This window comes from Anomaloglossus baeobatrachus, chromosome 6, assembly GCF_048569485.1.
Source record: "Anomaloglossus baeobatrachus isolate aAnoBae1 chromosome 6, aAnoBae1.hap1, whole genome shotgun sequence".
NCBI classification, from domain to species: Eukaryota; Metazoa; Chordata; class Amphibia; order Anura; family Aromobatidae; genus Anomaloglossus; species Anomaloglossus baeobatrachus.
The window spans coordinates 564,957,870-564,985,316 of record NC_134358.1 but is presented as its reverse complement, the minus strand read 5'-3'; the positions used below and the strand labels follow the sequence as shown (position 1 = coordinate 564,985,316).

At 47.0% G+C, this 27,447-nt stretch overlaps 1 protein-coding gene across 1 annotated transcript in view; it reads left to right on the top strand.

Annotated features, from left to right (window-relative positions):
- Positions 1–27,447, top strand: part of MINDY4 (MINDY lysine 48 deubiquitinase 4) — a 189,413-nt gene that overhangs the window by 120,334 nt on the left and 41,632 nt on the right. The window contains exon 15 of the mRNA XM_075315756.1: positions 408–569. Coding sequence (XP_075171871.1) covers positions 408–569 — 162 coding nt within the window. The remainder of the gene's footprint in view (positions 1–407; positions 570–27,447) is intronic.

Here is a 27,447-nt window from a genome sequence, read left to right as displayed (position 1 = left end):
TGATGTGACTGTATTCAACGCGTTTCGCAGTGGAATCTCCATCATCAGGAGCTCATTATTTTGTTCAGGTCTATCTGTCCATTGCCCTCTAGTGGTGACATCCAGTAACTGACAGAGCATGGAGGGACAGAGCCTGAGCGGGATCAATGACATTCAGGATTATTACTTTCCTTCTAAAATGAAATCTAATCCAATTAATATCAAATCTAATCATTGTTTAGATGTTTCAGGGAAAATCTGGTAACTCTGGTCATTCATTGCTAAAGAGAAGGGGGAGAGGATTGCTGCACGTATGGGCTGTCATTCTGCTGCCTGAGTGGGAGGGGCTTCAAACAAGTCTGTGCAGCCCGGAGAGGCAGTGTACTGCACAGCAGTCTAATCCTGGAATGTCCACTTCTCATCCTCAGGAGCTGGTGAACCTCATACTTTGTGGCAGAGCCGCGTCCAATGTCTTTAATGATGTGATGGAGCTGGACTCTGGGAACGGGAACATGACAGTTCTGAAAGGCATCTCCTGCCGCAGCGACATCGGCTTCCTCTCTCTTTTTGAACATTACAATGTGTGCCAGGTACGTTTCATCCAAGGTGGGTCTATGTAACGCGCCCCCCCTTTTTTTATTTTTTTATTAATTTAATCTGCAAGGCTAGGTTCACAATTCTGTTGTTTTGCATCGGTCACATGAGTTGCTTGACGCTTGTGACTGATGCGTTGTACAACGGATGACAAGAATACAATTCATTGTCGGAATCCGTTGTAAAAGAGAGCGATCGGCTGATCACCCGGCGGCCGGCTGCTGTGAGCGATGGGCTGATCACCCGGCGGCCGGCTGCTGTGAGCGATCGGCTGATCACCCGGCGGCCGGCTGCTGTGAGTGATGGGCTGATCACCCGGCGGCCGGCTGCTGTGAGCGATCAGCTGATCACCCGGCGGCCGGCTGCTGTGAGCGATTGGCTGATCACCCGGCGGCCGGCTGCTGTGAGCGATTGGCTGATCACCCGGCGGCCGGCTGCTGTGAGCGATCAGCTGATCACCCGGCGGCCGGCTGCTGTGAGCGATTGGCTGATCACCCGGCGGCCGGCTGCTGTGAGCGATCAGCTGATGACCCGGCGGCCGGCTGCTGTGAGCGATTGGCTGATCACCCGGCGGCCGGCTGCTGTGAGCGATTGGCTGATCACCCGGCGGCCGGCTGCTGTGAGCGATGGGCTGATCACCCGGCGGCCGGCTGCTGTGAGCGATGGGCTGATCACCCGGCGGATAGAGGATGCAACGTAGCATCATCAGTCACAATCCGCCGGTCATACAAGTCTATGGGAACAACGGAATCCGCCAAACAGATTCCGTTGTTTACCAGAGCCATGGATTGTGACTGATACAAATTGATGGAAATGTGAACCTAGCCTTAAACGGAAACCTGTCACCAGATTTGTCCCCCATAAGCTGCGGCCACCACCAGTCAGCCGTTATATACAGCATTCCAGAATACTGAATATAAGAGCCCAGGCCGAGCTGTAGAATGTAAGAAAGACCATTATAATACTCACGAAGGGGGTGGTCCGGTCTGATGGGTGTTGTGCCTCTTGATTCGGTGCCTCGTCTATCCTGTGCAGTCGCCGTCCTCTCTCCCAGCCCTGTATGGATAATGCCTCCTATGTCATCCACACAGTGTCCTCCATTGTGCTCCTGCGCATGCGCACTGTGATCTGCCCGGCTCAGGACAGAGCAAGGTATTGTTGTGCGCCTGCGCAGGCGGTTTCGACCTTTCCTCGCGCATGCGCATTACAATACTTTGCTCTGCCGGGCAGAGAGGAGTGCGCCTGCGCAGGAGAACAATGGAGGACACTATGTGGATGACATAGGACGCATCATCCATACAGGGCTGGGCAGGAGGACGGCGACTGCACGGGATAGAGGAGGCACCGGACCGAGAGCAGTGACGGCCATCGGACCGGACCGTATCGAACCGCCCCGCAAGTGAGTATTATAAAGGTGTTTTTATGGTATACAGAGCGTCCTGGGCTCTTATATACAGTATTCTGGAACGCTGTATATAAGGGCTCACTGGTGGTGACCGCAGATCATAAGGGAAAACCTGGTGACAGGTTCCCTTTAACACTAGAAGTCCCAGAGAGGGGTCATTTAACATTTCTACCATTGGAACCCTATGGAGCTCGAAATTTCTGGGACTTCTAGTGTTAACAGTTTATGCCCCATTGAAGTTCACTGACAGCAAACGGAGATCTTGAAATTCATAAGACATCAGAAAGTTGCAGAACGTTTCATTTTCCTTTGATCGGGCAGATCTGATATAAACGTCGTCTTGATTGGATATTTAGCATTTTTGGTGACTATTTTCAAAAAATTGTACCTGGGTTAGGTAAAAACAGACTAATGAGGGAAAAAAAGGCTTAGTTCCGTTTTTCATGTTTTTTTTAATCTATAAAAGCGAGGAAAAAGCATCGCAGCAAAGTCTGAAAATCCTGAACTGCTGTGCACGTTTCTTCTTTCCTTGCTTTTTTGTTGCTGAAAACAAGAAGCAACGTGTCAATTGTTTCTGCTTTTTTTTTTCCCTGATTTTTCCCCCTATCTCAATAAATAAGAAAAAGCATGAAAAAGAAGCAAAAAACCATGAAACAAAAAAAGTACAAAAAAGCAGCTTGTTTCCTGCCAAAGCATGCTATTTTGTGTGCTGCAAAAAAGCAACGTAGACACATTATGTGCGCTTCTTTTCTGCACATAAAAAGCATGATTTGGCAAAAAAAAAGCAGCAGAAAAATATGCTCTTTTTTTGCAGCGTTTGTTTTTTTATGCTTTTTTTTATGTATTGAAATTTGGAAAACGCAGGAAAAAAGCAGAAAGAATTGACATGATGCTTCTTTTTTCTGCAACAAAATCTGCAAGGAAAGAAGAAGCAACATGTGCACAGTGCTCCAGGATTCTCATAGACTTTGCTGGGAAGCGTTTTTCTTTGCTGTATTGATTAAAATCTGCAAGGAAAAAAGCATGAAACAAGCAGCATGTGCACATAGCCTAAAACTGCAGAAAAAAGCAGTGAGACGTGGTAGAGATGGTGCAGCTGCCATGTGTCCTGCATGGACCCGGAGCACAGGGTGGACGGGGCTTTATGTGTCAGTGCAGGGTGGAGCGGGGCTTTATGTGTCAGTAAAGGGTGGAGCGGGGCTTTATGTGTCAGTGCAGGGTGGAGCAGGGCTTTGTGTCAGTGCAGGGTGGAGCGGGGCTTTTATGTGTCAGTGCAGGGTGGAGCAGGGCTTTGTGTCAGTGCAGGGTGGAGCGGGGCTTTATGTGTCAGCGCAGGGTGGAGCGGGGCTTTATGTGTCAGCGCAGGGTGGAGCAGGGCTTTATGTGTCAGCGCAGGGTGGAGCGGGGCTTTATGTGTCGGCGCAGGGTGGAGCGGGGCTTTATGTGTCAGCGCAGGGTGGAGCGGGGCTTTATGTGTCAGCGCAGGGTGGAGCAGGGCTTTGTGTCAGTGCAGGGTGGAGCAGGGCTTTATGTGTCAGCACAGGGTGGAGCGGGGCTTTTATGTGTCAGTGCAGGGTGGAGCGGGGCTTTTATGTGTCAGTGCAGGGTGGAGCGGGGCTTTATGTGTCAGTGCAGGGTGGAGCAGGGCTTTATGTGTCAGCGCAGGGTGGAGCGGGGCTTTATGTGTCAGCGCAGGGTGGAGCAGGGCTTTGTGTCAGTGCAGGGTGGAGCGGGGCTTTTATGTGTCAGTGCAGGGTGGAGCAGGGCTTTGTGTCAGTGCAGGGTGGAGCAGGGCTTTATGTGTCAGCGCAGGGTGGAGCGGGGCTTTTATGTGTCAGTGCAGGGTGGAGCAGGGCTTTATGTGTCAGTGCAGGGTGGAGCGGGGCTTTATGTGTCAGTGCAGGGTGGAGCGGGGCTTTATGTGTCAGTGCAGGGTGGAGCGGGGCTTTATGTGTCAGTGCAGGGTGGAGCGGGGCTTTTATGTGTCAGTGCAGGGTGGAGCGGGGCTTTATGTGTCAGTGCAGGGTGGAGCGGGGCTTTATGTGTCAGTGCAGGGTGGAGCAGGGCTTTGTGTCAGTGCAGGGTGGAGCGGGGCTTTTATGTGTCAGTGCAGGGTGGAGCGGGGCTTTATGTGTCAGTGCAGGGTGGAGCGGGGCTTTATGTGTCAGCGCAGGGTGGAGCGGGGCTTTATGTGTCAGCGCAGTGTGGAGCGGGGCTTTGATGTGTCAGCGCAGGGTGGAGCGGGGCTTTTATGTGTCGGCGCAGGGTGGAGCGGGGCTTTTATGTGTCGGTGCAGGGTGCAGCGGGGCTTTATGTGTCAGTGCAGGGTGGAGCGGGGCTTTATGTGTCAGCGCAGGGTGGAGCGGGGCTTTATGTGTCAGTGCAGGGTGGAGCGGGGCTTTATGTGTCAGTGCAGGGTGGAGCGGGGCTTTATGTGTCAGCGCAGGGTGGAGCAGGGCTTTGTGTCAGTGCAGGGTGGAGCGGGGCTTTATGTGTCAGTGCAGGGTGGAGCGGGGCTTTATGTGTCAGCGCAGGGTGGAGCAGGGCTTTGTGTCAGTGCAGGGTGGAGCGGGGCTTTTATGTGTCAGTACAGGGTGGAGCGGGGCTTTATGTGTCAGCGCAGGGTGGAGCGGTGATTTATGTGTCAGTGCAGGGTGGAGCGGGGCTTTGTGTCAGTGCAGGGTGGAGCGGGGCTTTATGTGTCAGTGCAGGGTGGAGCAGGGCTTTATGTGTCAGTGCAGGCTGGAGCGGGGCTTTATGTGTCAGTGCAGGGTGGAGCAGGGCTTTATGTGTCAGTGCAGGGTGGAGCGGGGCTTTATGTGTCAGCGCAGGGTGGAGGGGGGCTTTATGTGTCAGCGCAGGGTGGAGCGGGGCTTTATGTGTCAGCGCAGGGTGGAGCAGGGCTTTGTGTCAGTGCAGGGTGGAGCGGGGCTTTGTGTCAGTGCAGGGTGGAGCGGGGCTTTATGTGTCAGTGCAGGGTGGAGCGGGGCTTTATGTGTCAGTGCAGGGTGGAGCGGGGCTTTATGTGTCAGTGCAGGGTGGAGCGGGGCTTTATGTGTCAGTGCAGGGTGGAGCGGGGCTTTATGTGTCAGTGCAGGGTGGAGCGGGGCTTTATGTGTCAGTGCAGGGTGGAGCGGGGCTTTATGTGTCAGTGCAGGGTGGAGCGGGGCTTTATGTGTCAGTGCAGGGTGGAGCGGGGCTTTATGTGTCAGTGCAGGGTGGAGCGGGGCTTTATGTGTCAGTGCAGGGTGGAGCGGGGCTTTATGTGTCAGTGCAGGGTGGAGCGGGGCTTTATGTGTCAGTGCAGGGTGGAGCGGGGCTTTATGTGTCAGTGCAGGGTGGAGCGGGGCTTTATGTGTCAGTGCAGGGTGGAGCGGGGCTTTATGTGTCAGTGCAGGGTGGAGCGGGGCTTTATGTGTCAGTGCAGGGTGGAGCGGGGCTTTTATGTGTTGGCGCAGGACTGGGTTTAGCTCGTGGTTTTTATAGCCAGGCACAATTGCTGCATTCAGAGGCGGCGAGGCTTCGGCACAATCGGGCCGGCATTCCTGCCTCTGCTCCCTGATGATGATGATTATGCGGCTGATCAGGGCAGAGACCTTTACTGGACCCGCAGAACAATTTCCCATTATCCCGCGGCCGCGCTGCACAAACACAGTTCTGGGAGGAAGAGAAACATTTGCTCATCGGACTGTGAAAATCTCTTTATTGGGGTCACCCAAGTTCACTGCGTTATAATAAGGCTCCCACAGTGTAAATAATACATCCAAAATCAGGAACGCTCCGCACCGATCCAATATACACTGGCGTACAAAGGAGAGGAGAGCGCAGCGCTCCCCGGCCGCACCGGTCAGCCATACTGCAAGGAGACCTGATTTATAGTGTAGTGACACCTCCGCCCTCACCGAGCTTCTAATTGGCTGAAAAGGCCCTAATATTGTGTTCCCAGGGTGCACTCAAGTAAAGGGAGAAAAACGGAATGTAGATGGTGAATATTGGAATGTGAATACATATTACTGCTAAGAAAACATGAAAAAAAAATTTCTTTGAAAAATATGAGATACTTAGCAAATAAAAGTGGCCAAATTTACATGTGCCCAGACACCACGTCAAGGTGTCCTATCTAATTGCTAAGCCTCTCCTGTCCAAACTGAACTATTATAGAATAATGGAGAGTTACACCTTGACGTGGTGACTGGGCACATGTAAATTTGGCCACTTTTATTTGCTAAGTATATCATATTTTTCAAAGAAATTTTGTTTCCATGTTTTCTTAGCAGTAATATGTATTCACATTCCAATATTCACCATCTTTATTCTTGTTTTTATTCCTTCCCTTTACTTTAGTTCCGCTGCTATTTTGGATATTGTATGTCATGTTCAGTCATGCGCACACAGCGGGTTTTTTTTTTTTTTGACGCTGCGTTTTTGGCCGCTAAAAACACATAAGATAGTACCTGTGGCAAAAATAATGCCATCATACAGTGCTCAAATAATACCACCATACAGTGCTCAAATAATACCACCGCACAGTGCTGAAATAATACCACCATACAATGATCAAATAATGCCACCATACATTGCTCAAATAATACCACCATACAGTGCTCAAATAATACAACCACACAGTGTTAAAATAATACCACCACACAGTGCTCAAATAATACAACCACACAGTGCTCAAATACCACCACACAGTGTTCAAATAATACCACCATAGAGTGCTCAAATAATACCACCATAGAGTGCTCAAATAATACCACCATAGAGTGCTCAAATAATACCACCACACAGTGTTCAAATAATACCACCACACAATGCTCAAATAATGCCACCAGACAGTGCTCAAATAATGCCACCACACAATGCTCAAATAATGCCACCAGACAGTGCTCAAATAATACCACCAGACAGTGCTCAAATAATGCCACCACACAGTGTTCAAATAATGCCACAACACAGTGTTCAAATAATACCATCATACAATGCTCAGATAGTACCATCATAGTGGTCAAATTATACCACCAGACCGTGCTCAGTTAGTACCATGCAATAATACCATAATTGTATTCAAATACCACCACCATACATTGCCCAAATAATACCGTCATACACTGCTCAAACAGATCATGTGAATAGAGGCCCACGGCTACCATTAATGGGCACGAGGTGATCAACCTGAAGTCAATGGGCCCCATCCTCGCGCTGCCCAGAATAGACAGGTCACATGTTTATAAGGCACGCCCGCTCCGCTAATTTGAGAACCCCCATAGAAGTGAATGGAGAGAGACATGCGACACCGCCCCATTCCCCAGATGGGTCCCCCTATGTCTGAGATGAGATTGTACCGTTATATTTGATGTATCGGGGGCTGCACAAACCCCTGATAATAAAGTGCGCAGCTTCCATTGTGGGGCGCAGCGCCGGAGCCTCCTCTTGGGGGACGCTTATCACATACAAACATCTTGAAGGTAGTACGGTATTATACAGAAGGGAATCGGTCCGGGGGGTTAATGCTTTCTCTATTGTTATTCCCACACTGCGGGGTGCTGCGGGGGGCTCGGGTGACGAGGCTGCGTGCCAAGGTCCAAATTTGTTTTTAATGACTTTCCAGAATGTAGCTAACAACATGAAAATCTCATTAGGAAACAGGTTTGAACGTTGCGTGCGCAGCAATCACACGTCACTGCGGTCACACACTAATGCGGTATTAATAGAGTCCTCAACACCTCTGCTTGTGGTCAGTGAATAGGAACAGTCTGCATATTCAGAGGCTGGTACTGCTCTATACAGTCTAAACTAAGCGTCTATGGCACAAATACATGTGCAGCACAAATCACTGTCCGGCTTGTACTGCTGGAAATAATGTGTCAGTGTTTGTATGGATGTAGTACAACGTTATAATTAAACCATAGTCACTGTCCCAGGAGTCCACTGAGCTGTATAAGAGATGCTGCTCAGAAGCATATAAGTTACCATAGGATTAAATTATGAAGTTTGGGGTTTTCTTTAACTGCCACTAGAGGGAGCTCTTTATAACCCTACTAAGTTCTAAATCTGTGGGGACTGTATAAATCTGTATGTAGTGAGCTCCCTCTAGTGGTGGCTGTATAAATCTGTATGTAGTGAGCTCCCTCTAGTGGTGACTGTATATATCTGTATGTAGTGAGCTCCCTCTAGTGGTGGCTGTATAAATCTGTATATAGTGAGGTCCCTCTAGTGGTGGGTGTATAAATCTGTATGTAGTGAGCTCCCTCTAGTGGTGACTGTATATATCTGTATGTAGTGAGCTCCCTCTAGTGGTGGCTGTATAAATCTGTATGTAGTGAGGTCCCTCTAGTGGTGGCTGTATAAATCTGTATGTAGTGAGCTCCCTCTAGTGGTGGCTGTATAAATCTGTATGTAGTGAGCTCCCTCTAGTGGTGGCTGTATAAATCTGTATGTAGTGAGCTCCCTCTAGTGGTGGCTGTATAAATCTGTATGTAGTGAGCTCCTTCTAGTGGTGGCTGTATAAATCTGTATGTAGTGAGCTCCCTCTAGTGGTGGGTGTATAAATCTGTATGTAGTGAGCTCCCTCTAGTGGTGACTGTATATATCTGTATGTAGTGAGCTCCCTCTAGTGGTGGCTGTATAAATCTGTATGTAGTGAGCTCCCTCTAGTGGTGGCTGTATAAATCTGTATGTAGTGAGCTCCCTCTAGTAGTGTCTGTATAAATCTGTATGTAGTGAGCTCCCTCTAGTAGTGTCTGTATAAATCTGTATGTAGTGAGCTCCCTCTAGTGGTGGCTGTATAAATCTGTATGTAGTGAGCTCCCTCTAGTGGTGGCTGTATAAATCTGTATGTAGTGAGCTCCCTCTAGTGGTGGCTGTATAAATCTGTATGTAGTGAGCTCCCTCTAGTGGTGGCTGTATAAATCTGAATGTAGTGAGCTCCCTCTAGTGGTGGCTGTATAAATCTGTATGTAGTGAGCTCCCTCTAGTGGTGACTGTATAAATCTGTATGTAGTGAGCTCCTTCTAGTGGTGGCTGTATAAATCTGTATGTAGTGAGCTCCTTCTAGTGGAGGCTGTATAAATCTGTATGTAGTGAGCTCCCTCTAGTGGTGACTGTATATATCTGTATGTAGTGAGCTCCCTCTAGTGGTGGCTGTATAAATCTGTATGTAGTGAGCTCCCTCTAGTGGTGGCTGTATAAATCTGTATGTAGTGAGCTCCCTCTAGTGGTGGCTGTATAAATCTGAATGTAGTGAGCTCCCTCTAGTGGTGGCTGTATAAATCTGTATGTAGTGAGCTCCCTCTAGTGGTGACTGTATAAATCTGTATGTAGTGAGCTCCTTCTAGTGGTGGCTGTATAAATCTGTATGTAGTGAGCTCCTTCTAGTGGAGGCTGTATAAATCTGTATGTAGTGAGCTCCCTCTAGTGGTGACTGTATAAATCTGTATGTAGTGAGCTCCCTCTAGAGGTGGCTGTATAAATCTGTATGTAGTGAGCTCCCTCTAGTGATGGCTGTATAAATCTGTATGTAGTGAGCTCCCTCTAGTGGTGGCTGTATAAATCTGTATGTAGTGAGCTCCCCTAGTGGTGGATGTATAAATCTGTATGTAGTGAGCTCCCTCTAGTGGTGGCTGTATAAATCTGTATGTAGTGAGCTCCTCTAGTGATGGTTGTATAAATCTGTATGTAGTGAGCTCCCTCTAGTGGTGGCTGTATAAATCTGTATGTAGTGAGCTCCCTCTAGTGGTGGCTGTATAAATCTGTATGTAGTGAGCTCCCTCTAATGGTGGCTGTATAAATCTGTATGTAGTGAGCTCCCTCTAGTGGTGGCTGTATAAATCTGTATGTAGTGAGCTCCCTCTAGTGGTGGCTGTATAAATCTGTATGTAGTGAGCTCCCTCTAGTAGTGTCTGTATAAATCTGTATGTAGTGAGCTCCCTCTAGTGGTGGCTGTATAAATCTGTATGTAGTGAGCTCCCTCTAGTGGTGGATGTATAAATCTGTATGTAGTGAGCTCCCTCTAGTGGTGGCTGTATAAATCTGTATGTAGTGAGCTCCCCCTAGTGGTGACTGTATAAATCTGTATGTAGTGAGCTCCCTCTAGTGGTGGCTGTATAAATCTGTATGTAGTGAGCTCTCCCTAGTGGTGGATGTATAGATCTGTATGTAGTGAGCTCTCCCTAGTGGTGGATGTATAAATCTGTATGTAGTGAGCTCCCCCTAGTGGTGACTGTATAAATCTGTATGTAGTGAGCTCCCTCTAGTGGTGGATGTATAAATCTGTATGTAGTGAGCTCCCTCTAGTGGTGGATGTATAAATCTGTATGTAACAAACAGAGCTGTGGAAAAAAGAAGCGCAAATAGGGTCTTATCTGGTATACAGATGGGTATAAGAGGTAAGACAGGTACTCACCTGTTTAAGTTGTGACAGGCACAACTCCTTTGTAGGCATGAAGCAAATTGAATGCAGAAAGTGGTCAACCGCAGCCCCGATTGATGAAATCAAAGTCACAGGATAGGTGGAGAAGTCGGGCTGAATGCTGCGCTAGAAACCACAAATCCAGGAGATGTAATGAATTCTTTCCTTTATTTCCTTTGAAACGCGTTGACCTGTGTTAATAAAGGAAAGAATTCATTACATCTCCTGGATTTGTGGTTTCTAACGCAGCATTCAGCCCGACTTCTCCACCTATCCTGTGACTTTTAAATCTGTATGTAGTGAGCTCCCTCTAGTGGTGACTGTATAAATCTGTATGTAGTGAGCTCCCTCTAGTGGTGGGTGAATAAATCTGTATGTAGTGAGCTCCCTCTAGTGGTGACTGTATAAATCTGTATGTAGTGAGCTCCCTCTAGTGGTGGCTGTATAAATCTGTATGTAGTGAGCTCCCTCTAGTGGTGGATGTATAAATCTGTATGTAGTGAGCTCCCCCTAGTGGTGACTGTATAAATCTGTATGTAGTGAGCTCCCTCTAGTGGTGGCTATATAAATCTGTATGTAGTGAGCTCCCTCTAGTGGTGACTGTATAAATCTGTATGTAGTGAGCTCCCTCTAGTGGTGGGTGAATAAATCTGTATGTAGTGAGCTCCCTCTAGTGGTGACTGTATAAATCTGTATGTACTGAGCTCCCTCTAGTGGTGGCTGTATAAATCTGTATGTAGTGAGCTCCCTCTAGTGGTGGCTGTATAAATCTGTATGTAGTGAGCTCCCTCTAGTGGTGGATGTATAAATCTGTATGTAATGAGCTCCCTCTAGTGGTGGCTATATAAATCTGTATGTAGTGAGCTCCCTCTAGTGGTGACTGTATAAATCTGTATGTAGTGAGCTCCCTCTAGTGGTGACTGTATAAATCTGTATGTAGTGAGCTCCCTCTAGTGGTGGGTGAATAAATCTGTATGTAGTGAGCTCCCTCTAGTGGTGACTGTATAAATCTGTATGTACTGAGCTCCCTCTAGTGGTGGCTGTATAAATCTGTATGTAGTGAGCTCCCTCTAGTGGTGGCTGTATAAATCTGTATGTAGTGAGCTCCCTCTAGTGGTGGATGTATAAATCTGTATGTAGTGAGCTCCCCCTAGTGGTGACTGTATAAATCTGTATGTAGTGAGCTCCCTCTAGTGGTGACTGTATAAATCTGTATGTAGTGAGCTCCCCCTAGTGGTGACTGTATAAATCTGTATGTAGTGAGCTCCCTCTAGTGGTGGGTGAATAAATCTGTATGTAGTGAGCTCCCTCTAGTGGTGGATGTATAAATCTGTATGTAGTGAGCTCCCTCTAGTGGTGACTGTATAAATCTGTATGTAGTGAGCTCCCTCTAGTGGTGGCTGTATAAATCTGTATGTAGTGAGCTCCCTCTAGTGGTGGATGTATAAATCTTTATGTAGTGAGCTCCCTCTAGTGGTGGCTGTATAAATCTGTATGTAGTGAGCTCCCTCTAGTGGTGACTGTATAAATCTGTATGTAGTGAGCTCCCTCTAGTGGTGGCTGTATAAATCTGTATGTAGTGAGCTCCCTCTAGTGGTGGATGTATAAATCTTTATGTAGTGAGCTCCCTCTAGTGGTGACTGTATAAATCTGTATGTAGTGAGCTCCCTCTAGTGGTGGCTGTATAAATCTGTATGTAGTGAGCTCTCCCTAGTGGTGACTGTATAAATCTGTATGTAGTGAGCTCCCTCTAGTGGTGACTGTATAAATCTGTATGTAGTGAGCTCCCCCTAGTGGTGACTGTATAAATCTGTATGTAGTGAGCTCCCTCTAGTGGTGGGTGAATAAATCTGTATGTAGTGAGCTCCCTCTAGTGGTGGATGTATAAATCTGTATGTAGTGAGCTCCCTCTAGTGGTGACTGTATAAATCTGTATGTAGTGAGCTCCCTCTAGTGGTGGCTGTATAAATCTGTATGTAGTGAGCTCCCTCTAGTGGTGACTGTATAAATCTGTATGTAGTGAGCTCCCTCTAGTGGTGGCTGTATAAATCTGTATGTAGTGAGCTCCCTCTAGTGGTGGCTGTATAAATCTGTATGTAGTGAGCTCCCTCTAGTTGTGGATGTATAAATCTGTATGTAGTGAGCTCCCCCTAGTGGTGGCTGTATAAATCTGTATGTAGTGAGCTCCCCCTAGTGGTGACTGTATAAATCTGTATGTAGTGAGCTCCCCCTAGTGGTGACTGTATAAATCTGTATGTAGTGAGCTCCCTCTAGTGGTGGCTGTATAAATCTGTATGTAGTGAGCTCTCCCTAGTGGTGGATGTATAAATCTGTATGTAGTGAGCTCCCCCTAGTGGTGACTGTATAAATCTGTATGTAGTGAGCTCCCTCTAGTGGTGGCTGTATAAATCTGTATGTAGTGAGCTCCCTCTAGTGGTGGATGTATAAATCTGTATGTAGTGAGCTCCCTCTAGTGGTGACTATATAATTCTGTATGTAGTGAGCTCCCTCTAGTGGTGGATGTATAAATCTGTATGTAGTGAGCTCCCTCTAGTGGTGGATGTATAAATCTGTATGTAGTGAGCTCCCTCTAGTGGTGGATGTATAAATCTGTATGTAGTGAGCTCCCTCTAGTGGTGGCTGTATAAATCTGTATGTAGTGAGCTCCCTCTAGTGGTGGATGTATAAATCTGTATGTAGTGAGCACCCCCTAGTGGTGACTGTATAAATCTGTATGTAGTGAGCTCCCTCTAGTGGTGGCTGTATAAATCTGTATGTAGTGAGCTCCCTCTAGTGGTGGATGTATAAATCTGTATGTAGTGAGCTCCATCTAGTGGTGACTGTATAAATCTGTATGTAGTGAGCTCCCCCTAGTGGTGACTGTATAAATCTGTATGTAGTGAGCTCCCTCTAGTGGTGGATGTATAAATCTGTATGTAGTGAGCTCCCCCTAGTGGTGACTGTATAAATCTGTATGTAGTGAGCTCCCTCTAGTGGTGGCTGTATAAATCTGTATGTAGTGAGCTCTCCCTAGTGGTGGATGTATAGATCTGTATGTAGTGAGCTCCCTCTAGTGGTGGATGTATAAATCTGTATGTAGTGAGCTCTCCCTAGTGGTGGATGTATAGATCTGTATGTAGTGAGCTCCCTCTAGTGGTGGATGTATAAATCTGTATGTAACAAACAGAGCTGTGGAAAAAAGAAGCGCAAATAGGGTCTTATCTGGTATACAGATGGGTATAAGAGGTAAGACAGGTACTCACCTGTTTAAGTTGTGACAGGCACAACTCCTTTGTAGGCATAAAGCAAATTGAATGCAGAAAGTGGTCAACCGCAGCCCCGATTGATGAAATCAAAGTCACAGGATAGGTGGAGAAGTCGGGCTGAATGCTGCGCTAGAAACCACAAATCCAGGAGATGTAATGAATTCTTTCCTTTATTTCCTTTGAAACGCGTTGACCTGTGTTAATAAAGGAAAGAATTCATTACATCTCCTGGATTTGTGGTTTCTAGCGCAGCATTCAGCCCGACTTCTCCACCTATCCTGTGACTTTTAAATCTGTATGTAGTGAGCTCCCTCTAGTGGTGACTGTATAAATCTGTATGTAGTGAGCTCCCTCTAGTGGTGGATGAATAAATCTGTATGTAGTGAGCTCCCTCTAGTGGTGGATGTATAAATCTGTATGTAGTGAGCTCCCCCTAGTGGTGACTGTATAAATCTGTATGTAGTGAGCTCCCTCTAGTGGTGACTGTATAAATCTGTATGTAGTGAGCTCCCTCTAGTGGTGGGTGAATAAATCTGTATGTAGTGAGCTCCCTCTAGTGGTGGATGTATAAATCTGTATGTAGTGAGCTCCCTCTAGTGGTGGCTGTATAAATCTGTATGTAGTGAGCTCCCTCTAGTGGTGGCTGTATAAATCTGTATGTAGTGAGCTCCCTCTAGTGGTGGATGTATAAATCTGTATGTAGTGAGCTCCCTCTAGTGGTGGATGTATAAATCTTTATGTAGTGAGCTCCCTCTAGTGGTGACTGTATAAATCTGTATGTAGTGAGCTCCCTCTAGTGGTGGCTGTATAAATCTGTATGTAGTGAGCTCCCTCTAGTGGTGGATGTATAAATCTGTATGTAGTGAGCTCCCTCTAGTGGTGGCTGTATAAATCTGTATGTAGTGAGCTCCCTCTAGTGGTGGCTGTATAAATCTGTATGTAGTGAGCTCCCTCTAGTGGTGGATGTATAAATCTGTATGTAGTGAGCTCCCTCTAGTGGTGGATGTATAAATCTTTATGTAGTGAGCTCCCTCTAGTGGTGACTGTATAAATCTGTATGTAGTGAGCTCCCTCTAGTGGTGGCTGTATAAATCTGTATGTAGTGAGCTCCCTCTAGTGGTGGATGTATAAATCTGTATGTAGTGAGCTCTCCCTAGTGGTGGATGTATAAATCTGTATGTAGTGAGCTCCCTCTAGTGGTGACTGTATAAATCTGTATGTAGTGAGCTCCCCTAGTGGTGGATGTATAAATCTGTATGTAGTGAGCTCCCTCTAGTGGTGACTGTATAAATCTGTATGTAGTGAGCTCCCTCTAGTGGTGACTGTATAAATCTGTATGTAGTGAGCTCCCTCTAGTGGTGGCTGTATAAATCTGTATGTAGTGAGCTCCCTCTAGTGTTAGCTGTATAAATCTGTATGTAGTGAGCTCTCCCTAGTGATGGATGTATAAATCTGTATGTAGTGAGCTCCCTCTAGTGGTGACTGTATAAATCTGTATGTAGTGAGCTCTCCCTAGTGGTGGATGTATAAATCTGTATGTAGTGAGCTCCCCCTAGTGGTGACTGTATAAATCTGTATGTAGTGAGCTCCCTCTAGTGGTGGCTGTATAAATCTGTATGTAGTGAGCTCCCTCTAGTGGTGGATGTATAAATCTGTATGTAGTGAGCTCCCTCTAGTGGTGACTATATAAATCTGTATGTAGTGAGCTCCCTCTAGTGGTGGATGTATAAATCTTTATGTAGTGAGCTCCCTCTAGTGGTGACTGTATAAATCTGTATGTAGTGAGCTCCCTCTAGTGGTGGCTGTATAAATCTGTATGTAGTGAGCTCCCTCTAGTGGTGGATGTATAAATCTGTATGTAGTGAGCTCCCCCTAGTGGTGACTGTATAAATCTGTATGTAGTGAGCTCCCTCTAGTGGTGGCTGTATAAATCTGTATGTAGTGAGCTCCCTCTAGTGGTGGATGTATAAATCTGTATGTAGTGAGCTCCCTCTAGTGGTGACTGTATAAATCTGTATGTAGTGAGCTCCCTCTAGTGGTGACTGTATAAATCTGTATGTAGTGAGCTCCCTCTAGTGGTGGGTGAATAAATCTGTATGTAGTGAGCTCCCTCTAGTGGTGGATGTATAAATCTGTATGTAGTGAGCTCTCCCTAGTGGTGACTGTATAAATCTGTATGTAGTGAGCTCTCCCTAGTGGTGGATGTATAAATCTGTATGTAGTGAGCTCCCCCTAGTGGTGACTGTATAAATCTGTATGTAGTGAGTTCCCTCTAGTGGTGGCTGTATAAATCTGTATGTAGTGAGCTCCCTCTAGTGGTGGATGTATAAATCTGTATGTAGTGAGCTCCCTCTAGTGGTGGCTGTATAAATCTGTATGTAGTGAGCTCCCTCTAGTGGTGGCTGTATAAATCTGTATGTAGTGAGCTCCCTCTAGTGGTGACTGTATAAATCTGTATGTAGTGAGCTCCCTCTAGTGGTGGATGTATAAATCTGTATGTAGTGAGCTCCCTCTAGTGGTGGCTGTATAAATCTGTATGTAGTGAGCTCCCTCTAGTGGTAGCTGTATAAATCTGTATGTAGTGAGCTCTCCCTAGTGGTGGATGTATAAATCTGTATGTAGTGAGCTCCCTCTAGTGGTGACTGTATAAATCTGTATGTAGTGAGCTCCCCTAGTGGTGGATGTATAAATCTGTATGTAGTGAGCTCCCTCTAGTGGTGGCTGTATAAATCTGTATGTAGTGAGCTCCCTCTAGTGGTGGATGTATAAATCTGTATGTAGTGAGCTCTCCCTAGTGGTGGATGTATAAATCTGTAAGTAGTGAGCTCCCTCTAGTGGTGACTGTATAAATCTGTATGTAGTGAGCTCTCCCTAGTGGTGGATGTATAAATCTGTATGTAGTGAGCTCCCTCTAGTGGTGGATGTATAAATCTGTATGTAGTGAGCTCCCTCTAGTGGTGGCTGTATAAATCTGCATGTAGTGAGCTCCTCTAGTGGTGGATGTATAAATCTGTATGTAGTGAGCTCCCCCTAGTGGTTGCTGTATAAATCTGTATGTAGTGATCTCCCTCTAGTGGTGGATGTATAAATCTGTATGTAGTGAGCTCCCTCTAGTGGTGGCTGTATAAATCTGTATGTAGTGATCTCCCTCTAGTGGTGGATGTATAAATCTGTATGTAGTGAGCTCCCCCTAGTGGTGGCTGTATAAATCTGTATGTAGTGAGCACCCTCTAGTGGTGGATGTATAAATCTGTATGTAGTGATCTCCCTCTAGTGGTGGCTGTATAAATCTGTATGTAGTGAGCTCCCTCTAGTGGTGGCTGTATAAATCTGTATGTAGTGAGCTCCCTCTAGTGGTGTCTGTATAATCTGTATGTAGTGAGCTCCCTCTAGTGGTGGCTGTATAAATCTGTATATAGTGAGCTCCCTCTAGTGGTGGCTGTATAAATCTGTATGTAGTGAGCTCCCTCTAGTGGTGGCTTTATAAATCTGTATGTAGTGAGCTCCCTCTAGCGGTGGATGTATAAATCTGTATGTAGTGAGCTCCCTCTAGTGGTGGCTGTGTAAATCTGTATGTAGTGATCTCTCTCTAGTGGTGACTGTATAAATCTGTATGTAGTGAGCTCCCTCTAGTGGTGGCTGTATAAATCTGTATGTAGTGAGCTCCCTCTAGTGGTGGCTGTGTAAATCTGTATGTAGTGATCTCTCTCTAGTGGTGACTGTATAAATCTGTATGTAGTGAGCTCCCTCTAGTGGTGGCTGTATAAATCTGTATGTAGTGAGCTCCCTCTAGTGGTGACTATATAAATCTGTATGTAGTGAGCTCCCTCTAGTGGTGGATGTATAAATCTGTATGTAGTGAGCTCCCTCTAGTGGTGGATGTATAAATCTGTATGTAGTGAGCTCCCTCTAGTGGTGACTATATAAATCTGTATGTAGTGAGCTCCCTCTAGTGGTGGATGTATAAATCTGTATGTAGTGAGCTCCCTCTAGTGGTGGCTGTATAAATCTGTATGTAGTGAGCTCCCTCTAGTTGTGGATGTATAAATCTGTATGTAGTGAGCTCCCCCTAGTGGTGGCTGTATAAATCTGTATGTAGTGAGCTCCCCCTAGTGGTGACTGTATAAATCTGTATGTAGTGAGCTCCCCCTAGTGGTGACTGTATAAATCTGTATGTAGTGAGCTCCCTCTAGTGGTGGCTGTATAAATCTGTATGTAGTGAGCTCTCCCTAGTGGTGGATGTATAAATCTGTATGTAGTGAGCTCCCCCTAGTGGTGACTGTATAAATCTGTATGTAGTGAGCTCCCTCTAGTGGTGGCTGTATAAATCTGTATGTAGTGAGCTCCCTCTAGTGGTGGATGTATAAATCTGTATGTAGTGAGCTCCCTCTAGTGGTGACTATATAAATCTGTATGTAGTGAGCTCCCTCTAGTGGTGGATGTATAAATCTGTATGTAGTGAGCTCCCTCTAGTGGTGGATGTATAAATCTGTATGTAGTGAGCTCCCTCTAGTGGTGGATGTATAAATCTGTATGTAGTGAGCTCCCTCTAGTGGTGGCTGTATAAATCTGTATGTAGTGAGCTCCCTCTAGTGGTGGATGTATAAATCTGTATGTAGTGAGCTCCCCCTAGTGGTGACTGTATAAATCTGTATGTAGTGAGCTCCCTCTAGTGGTGGCTGTATAAATCTGTATGTAGTGAGCTCCCTCTAGTGGTGGATGTATAAATCTGTATGTAGTGAGCTCCATCTAGTGGTGACTGTATAAATCTGTATGTAGTGAGCTCCCCCTAGTGGTGACTGTATAAATCTGTATGTAGTGAGCTCCCTCTAGTGGTGGATGTATAAATCTGTATGTAGTGAGCTCCCCCTAGTGGTGACTGTATAAATCTGTATGTAGTGAGCTCCCTCTAGTGGTGGCTGTATAAATCTGTATGTAGTGAGCTCTCCCTAGTGGTGGATGTATAGATCTGTATGTAGTGAGCTCCCTCTAGTGGTGGATGTATAAATCTGTATGTAGTGAGCTCCCTCTAGTGGTGGATGTATAAATCTGTATGTAGTGAGCTCCATCTAGTGGTGACTGTATAAATCTGTATGTAGTGAGCTCCCCCTAGTGGTGACTGTATAAATCTGTATGTAGTGAGCTCCCTCTAGTGGTGGATGTATAAATCTGTATGTAGTGAGCTCCCCCTAGTGGTGACTGTATAAATCTGTATGTAGTGAGCTCCCTCTAGTGGTGGCTGTATAAATCTGTATGTAGTGAGCTCTCCCTAGTGGTGGATGTATAAATCTGTATGTAGTGAGCTCCCTCTAGTGGTGGATGTATAAATCTGTATGTAGTGAGCTCCCTCTAGTGGTGGATGTATAAATCTGTATGTAGTGAGCTCCCTCTAGTGGTGGATGTATAAATCTGTATGTAACAAACAGAGCTGTGGAAAAAAGAAGCGCAAATAGGGTCTTATCTGGTATACAGATGGGTATAAGAGGTAAGACAGGTACTCACCTGTTTAAGTTGTGACAGGCACAACTCCTTTGTAGGCATAAAGCAAATTGAATGCAGAAAGTGGTCAACCGCAGCCCCGATTGATGAAATCAAAGTCACAGGATAGGTGGAGAAGTCGGGCTGAATGCTGCGCTAGAAACCACAAATCTAGGAGATGTAATGAATTCTTTCCTTTATTTCCTTTGAAACGCGTTGACCTGTGTTAATAAAGGAAAGAATTCATTACATCTCCTGGATTTGTGGTTTCTAGCGCAGCATTCAGCCCGACTTCTCCACCTATCCTGTGACTTTTAAATCTGTATGTAGTGAGCTCCCTCTAGTGGTGACTGTATAAATCTGTATGTAGTGAGCTCCCTCTAGTGGTGGGTGAATAAATCTGTATGTAGTGAGCTCCCTCTAGTGGTGGATGTATAAATCTGTATGTAGTGAGCTCCCCCTAGTGGTGACTGTATAAATCTGTATGTAGTGAGCTCCCTCTAGTGGTGACTGTATAAATCTGTATGTAGTGAGCTCCCTCTAGTGGTGACTATATAAATCTGTATGTAGTGAGCTCCCTCTAGTGGTGGATGTATAAATCTTTATGTAGTGAGCTCCCTCTAGTGGTGACTGTATAAATCTGTATGTAGTGAGCTCCCTCTAGTGGTGGCTGTATAAATCTGTATGTAGTGAGCTCCCTCTAGTGGTGGATGTATAAATCTGTATGTAGTGAGCTCCCCCTAGTGGTGACTGTATAAATCTGTATGTAGTGAGCTCCCTCTAGTGGTGGCTGTATAAATCTGTATGTAGTGAGCTCCCTCTAGTGGTGGATGTATAAATCTGTATGTAGTGAGCTCCCTCTAGTGGTGACTGTATAAATCTGTATGTAGTGAGCTCCCTCTAGTGGTGACTGTATAAATCTGTATGTAGTGAGCTCCCTCTAGTGGTGGGTGAATAAATCTGTATGTACTGAGCTCCCTCTAGTGGTGGATGTATAAATCTGTATGTAGTGAGCTCCCCCTAGTGGTGACTGTATAAATCTGTATGTAGTGAGCTCTCCCTAGTGGTGGATGTATAAATCTGTATGTAGTGAGCTCCCCCTAGTGGTGACTGTATAAATCTGTATGTAGTGAGTTCCCTCTAGTGGTGGCTGTATAAATCTGTATGTAGTGAGCTCCCTCTAGTGGTGGATGTATAAATCTGTATGTAGTGAGCTCCCTCTAGTGGTGGCTGTATAAATCTGTATGTAGTGAGCTCCCTCTAGTGGTGGCTGTATAAATCTGTATGTAGTGAGCTCCCTCTAGTGGTGACTGTATAAATCTGTATGTAGTGAGCTCCCTCTAGTGGTGGATGTATAAATCTGTATGTAGTGAGCTCCCTCTAGTGGTGGCTGTATAAATCTGTATGTAGTGAGCTCCCTCTAGTGGTAGCTGTATAAATCTGTATGTAGTGAGCTCTCCCTAGTGGTGGATGTATAAATCTGTATGTAGTGAGCTCCCTCTAGTGGTGACTGTATAAATCTGTATGTAGTGAGCTCCCCTAGTGGTGGATGTATAAATCTGTATGTAGTGAGCTCCCTCTAGTGGTGGCTGTATAAATCTGTATGTAGTGAGCTCCCTCTAGTGGTGGATGTATAAATCTGTATGTAGTGAGCTCTCCCTAGTGGTGGATGTATAAATCTGTATGTAGTGAGCTCCCTCTAGTGGTGACTGTATAAATCTGTATGTAGTGAGCTCTCCCTAGTGGTGGATGTATAAATCTGTATGTAGTGAGCTCCCTCTAGTGGTGGATGTATAAATCTGTATGTAGTGAGCTCCCTCTAGTGGTGGCTGTATAAATCTGCATGTAGTGAGCTCCTCTAGTGGTGGATGTATAAATCTGTATGTAGTGATCTCCCTCTAGTGGTGGATGTATAAATCTGTATGTAGTGATCTTGCTCTAGTGGTGGCTGTATAAATCTGTATGTAGTGAGCTCCCCCTAGTGGTGGCTGTATAAATCTGTATGTAGTGAGCTCCCTCTAGTGGTGGATGTATAAATCTGTATGTAGTGATCTCCCTCTAGTGGTGGCTGTATAAATCTGTATGTAGTGAGCTCCCTCTAGTGGTGGCTGTATAAATCTGTATGTAGTGAGCTCCCTCTAGTGGTGTCTGTATAATCTGTATGTAGTGAGCTCCCTCTAGTGGTGGCTGTATAAATCTGTATATAGTGAGCTCCCTCTAGTGGTGGCTGTATAAATCTGTATGTAGTGAGCTCCCTCTAGTGGTGGCTTTATAAATCTGTATGTAGTGAGCTCCCTCTAGCGGTGGATGTATAAATCTGTATGTAGTGAGCTCCCTCTAGTGGTGGCTGTGTAAATCTGTATGTAGTGATCTCTCTCTAGTGGTGACTGTATAAATCTGTATGTAGTGAGCTCCCTCTAGTGGTGGCTGTATAAATCTGTATGTAGTGAGCTCCCTCTAGTGGTGGCTGTGTAAATCTGTATGTAGTGATCTCTCTCTAGTGGTGACTGTATAAATCTGTATGTAGTGAGCTCCCTCTAGTGGTGGCTGTATAAATCTGTATGTAGTGAGCTCCCTCTAGTGGTGGCTGTGTAAATCTGTATGTAGTGATCTCTCTCTAGTGGTGACTGTATAAATCTGTATGTAGTGATCTCCCTCTAGTGGTGGATGTATAAATCTGTATGTAGTGAGCTCCCTCTAGTGGTGACTGTATAAATCTGTATGTAGTGAGCTCCCTCTAGTGGTGACTGTATAAATCTGTATGTAGTGAGCTCCCTCTAGTGGTGACTGTATAAATCTGTATGTAGTGAGCTCCCTCTAGTGGTGGATGTATAAATCTGTATGTAGTGAGCTCCCTCTAGTGGTGGATGTATAAATCTGTATGTAGTGAGCTCCCTCTAGTGGTGACTGTATAAATCTGTATGTAGTGAGCTCCCTCTAGTGGTGACTGTATAAATCTGTATGTAGTGAGCTCCCTCTAGTGGTGGATGTATAAATCTATAAAGTGAGCTATTCTCATTAACCCTTTCAACACTCTAGATTTTAACCCTGTAAATAATACTAAGGCTATGTTCACACTAGAAAAATGATTTTTCTTAAGAAATTTCTTAAGAGTGAAGGATTAGTGCACCTGCGTTAAAAAACGCACCAAAAACGCACCTGTGTTTTTGCTGCGTTTTCGGTGCGTTTTCGGTGCGTTTTTGGTGCGTTTTTACCGCTGGTTGCTCCCTGCGTTATTGTGCCAATTATCTATGGCAAATAACGCAGTTCGCTGCAGAAAATAAGTGACTGCTCATTCTTTTTCTTAAGAAAATCTACTGAAAGAATTTTCTTAAGATAAAAACGCAGTGTGCGCACAGCTAATTTTTTTTGCCATAGGTTTTGCTGGGGAATGTCTGCAGAAAGGTTACAAGAATTTCTCAAGAAATTTCTGCAGCAAAAACGGACCCAAAACGCAGGTAAAAAACGTAGTGTGTGAACATAGCCTTAGAATGTAACCATTAATCCTTAGGCTATGTTCACACACTGCGTTTTTTACCTGCGTTTTTGGTGCGTCTTTGCTGCAGAAATTTCTTGAGAAATTCTTGTAACCTTTCTGCAGACATTCCCCAGCAAAACCTATGGCAAAAAAAATTAGCTGTGCGCACACTGCGTTTTTTTCTTAAGAAAATTCTTTCAGTAGATTTTCTTAAGAAAAAGAATGAGCAGTCACTTCTTTTCTGCAGCTAACTGCGTTATTTGCCATAGATAATTGGCACAATAACACAGGGAGCAACCAGCGGTAAAAACGCACCAAAAACGCACCGAAAACGCAGGTGCACTAATCCATCACTCTTAAGAAATTTCTTAAGAAAAATCATTTGTCTAGTGTGAACATAGCCTTAAACTGTTTATTTGGGCCCAAGAGCTTCACTGATGTCTTTGCGTACAAGTTATTCCGGTCGTGGCTCCAAGCAGTGACCCGGAGTCTTCAGGGCTCAACCTGTCAATCATAAAAAGCTCCTCTTCCCTGTCGGGGAGTCTTTCTTCACCTCACATTGACCGGTCACATCGGATAAAATGTCCTGGTTCAGATCCGGTAAACTAGGATTGACCCTCCTGAGCCCCGAGGTCACGGCGCTGAATCTGAAATCCTCCTGAAGGAAATTCCCCAGAATAAGGAGCTCCGGCCAATGCAGGAATGTACGCCCAGAACAAAAGCAATATGTCTAAAACATCTGCTGCCCCTATCCAAGCACCCGCGAGCTTAGAGGAATAGGAAAGGGATTTACGCGGCTCATAGCAGCGCAGGTTTATTTCTTATACTCGGCGGTAAAATTGTCCTGTGGAATCTGGTGGAAGAAGCCGCTCACGACCTCCGAGCCTCCACTGCTGCCATTTACCGTGTTCCAAACATCACCTCCTGAGAAAATCTGATCCAGTGCACCGCCTGTACCCGAAGAACAGAAAAATGCATGAACAGCTCCATAATATATAGGGAATGGGGAGAGGGGATTACCCCTCTCCCCACTAAAAGCACATGGATGCTCAATCATGCTGAGCGTGCATATGTAAGAGGTTTCGAAAAATAAATGATGGCTCAGTGGTCGATCAAGTGTCACAAGTGCTCACGTCCTCAACCACGCATGTTTCTCTGCTGTTAGACAGCCAATCAGCCTGCGGGGATTGCCTGCAATATACGGTAATGCCGTAGCCATGTTGACTACCGGCATTATTGTGATTGGCCGAGCGCATTGCGTCATATTTTATGTGAGGCAAATCCCGGGATATGAAGATGAATTATGACTCCAGTCATAATCCCTCATCACTCCCTGGCAGTGCCCCCCTCCCTTCTTGTTCTCAGTGTTCCACTTACACCTCCATGGCCATGTCCTGTGATATGGAAATGAGGTGGCTTAGGGACAATGGACACAGGATGACTCCCTGCCGTGACCCTGTAGTGGGGGCTGCTAGCTAGTTAGCAAGGCTATGGAAATAGCCAGACAGAACGACTCCAGTAAAAAATGGTTCATATCTCGCAAGCCATATTTCCGATAAATATGGCAACCATAAAAATGGTGTCTCCGCATGCGGACGATGCCGGCACACCCTTTTTATGGGAGCAGGACATTGGGAAATGCCCCAGGCGTGATATCAGCCAATGGGGAACTGGCAGACAGGTCATGAGTCCCCTCGTTCTGTGGCTAAATTCATAGCTGTCACAATGAGAGCGTTGGCGTCCGCCTACGACGCTCCCAGGCAAAGTTATGGCCCATATTCCATGTTGGGATATTGTCCATAACTCAAGCCAGGGGTGGAGCAGTGCTCCCTGTGAGGTCACTAAGGTAGGAGGGGACCTGGATCTGCCCAGGTTGATAACCCTACTTCGGCCATTTTCCAGTGTTCTTTCGCTGGGGGTCACGTGCAGGAAACATCTGTGGGAGTTCCTAGAAACCTGGTCTACAGCGCCCCCCTGTGGCCAGACGCACAAGGTAACTGATTGAATTGCATACCTGTTTGTAAATCATGCTTTATCTGTAACTGTACTCTGACATATGTATATTCTGTAGATTCCCTATTGTATATATTGTAGTTTCTAGTGTGCTTTAGGCTGATTAAATTATATAATTAATCTTGGGCTGTTCTGTTATCTCGATCTTGAATCCCACGTCTGTGTGTTCGGCTAATAGTTACCGTGAAGCGGTTGGTGGCAGCGAGTTTGTGCCAAGGATTATTGTGGGGAGGCCAGTGAGATTCGGGGAGATTATATATATTCCGCCCGCGGAGGTCGGGGGAATATATACCCTACTCTCACTGGGGACCCTTCAATAATCGGCATAAGTAGTATAGCGGCCTCCTTGCTTATCGTCGGGCAATTCCATAATTGGCCTGACTATAAGAGGGGCGCTAGAGAGCGCGTCACGTGCTCTGTCTGTCGGTCGGGAGGTATAAAGGAGGGGTGACCCCCCACTTGTTACCCCCCGATTGTGACGTACTGGTAGCCAGCGCGGGGGATTTCTGAGTGACCCCCCCCGGTGGTTTGTGACATATTGGTGGCATAGCGGTGGGATCGAGATAATAGTGTGTGTGAGTGTGAGACCCATACTCCCAGACACTAAAGACTGCCTGCAGCAGCTGTGGCTGCTGGGGTCTTCAGACTAGCTCAACACTAGAGTGTCAGAGTGCAGATACTGTAAGGTGTGTGGAGGCATCAGGTGTCAGTTCTGTGTCAGTGACCAAAAGTCTGCAAGAATGGCTGATGGCACCAGGAGCAGAGCTATGCAACTGGCCAATGCTAAAGCAGGAGCCGAAGAGAGGGAGGACGGTGCTGTGGGCAGTAATGAGGAGGTTGCCCACGAGTCCTCCAGGAGCTCGACGCCAGAAAACCGTTCTGCAGAGGACAGCGCACAAGCTGGCAATTATGGACAAGATGAGGAGCAGCTCACCCAAGGGTCCTCAACGAGCCAGATGCCAGCCCTCCGCTCTGCAAGGGACAGTGAATCACCAGGCTCCGCAGCGGGCCGCAGATCACCACGTGCCATTCCACCGAGCCTGGGAGGCTCGGATAGCCTTCTTCAAATGGCTATGGCCCTTTTCCAGGCTGGAGACCAGGAGGGCTACAAGGGACTCCTGGCAGAGCGCAGGGCAGAGCGGCAAGCAGCGCGTGAGGCTGAGGCTGCGGAGCGGCAGGCAGCGCGTGAAGAGCGCCAGGCAGAGCGTGACTACCAGCTGCAGCTAGCTCAGCTCCGGCCCTCATCAGCCACACGTGACCTTCAAGACACCAAACTTCCAAAGGTCCGTGTTGAGGACTTCCCAGTGCTGGAGAAGGATGGAGACTTGGACTCTTTCTTGACTGCTTTTGAACGGACTTGCTTGCAGCACCATCTGGACAAGGACCAGTGGGCCAAATACCTGACCCCCCGTTTAAGGGGTAAGGCCCTGGAAATCCTTGGGGACTTGCCTGCTGAGGCAGATCAGGGCTACGACACCATCAAGCGGGCCCTGATCCAACAGTACAACCTCACTCCAGAGTCCTACCGCAAGAAGTTCCGGAGCCTACAGAAGGGACCAAAGGACTCCTGGGCTGACCACAGGCGGGCACTTGCCCGAGCTGCCGACCACTGGACCCAAGGCCTGCAGCTTTCCACCGGACCGGAGATCCTGGACTTGTTCATCACGGAGCAACTCTTGTGGAACTGCCCTGAGGATCTCCGCCAGTTCATCCGAGACCAGAAGCCAAAGGGGTCCACGGCTACAGCTGCCCTTGCCGATGACTACACCAACAACCGGGCCCCTGAGGCCAGGAGAGCGGCCACCAGCAGCACCTGGAGAGGGGGTAAGATGAACTCTGCGACTGCCCCACCTGCCCCTAGACTGCAGGGGGTGTCCCCCTCAACTCCCCTCTCCAGGCCCGTGGCGGAACCAAGACGGTGCCACCAGTGCAACCTACCTGGACACTTCAAGGCCATGTGCCCTCAGCGTCCCAAGGCCCCGGCTCCGTCCCCGTCCCAAGGGCCGCCCAAGGTGTATTGTGTGGGTGGGGGTGGTGGTAGGTCCCTGGACAGCTTCCAACCTGTCACCGTCGGCCGGTCTGTGACCATAGGACTGCGAGACAGCGCCTCGGAGGTGACTCTGGTGCGGCCTGAGATGGTGTCCCCCCAAGACTTGATCCCTGGAAAAACCCTCGCTGTCTCCGGGATTGGAGGCACTGACCCGGCGCTGCCTGTTGCTGACATTTATGTGGACTGGGGCGCAGGGCGGGGGGTGAGGGAGGTGGGGGTAACTGATCGGATCCCCGCAAACGTGCTACTTGGGACAGATTTGGGGCAGATAACCTCCCAGTTTGGGCCCCAACCAAGGGCTGAACCTTCAGCCAGTACTGACATGCCTCCGGACAATGTTAATGTGTTATCTATGAATGATGTAAGGGAGGAGGGAGTGAACTCTGATATTTCTGCTTGCATAGACACCATAGACACACACACAGCTGCAGCTGTGACAGGGGAGGGGGTCAGAGAAAGGTGTGACAATGCCTCTACAAGTAATCAGCCTGTGAGCTGGGATCTGTTGCCCTCTGCAGGGATAAGCAGAGAGCAGGGTGCTGCAGGGGGAGGACCAGTGTGTGGGGTGGGGGCTACCACAGCAAATGTGGGGTCCCCAGAGATTTCACAGCGGGGTTCTGTTGCTGCAGGAGGGGAACAGGCAGGTGAGATTGGGGCCGGTCCAGGAGCGGAAGTGCTCCCAGGTAAGATCTCGGTGCATGGTTCCCCCACAACCGGGGTGTCAGGAAGCCAGGTAGGTCTGCCTGAACCGGCGACTTGGTCAGGAACGGAGGA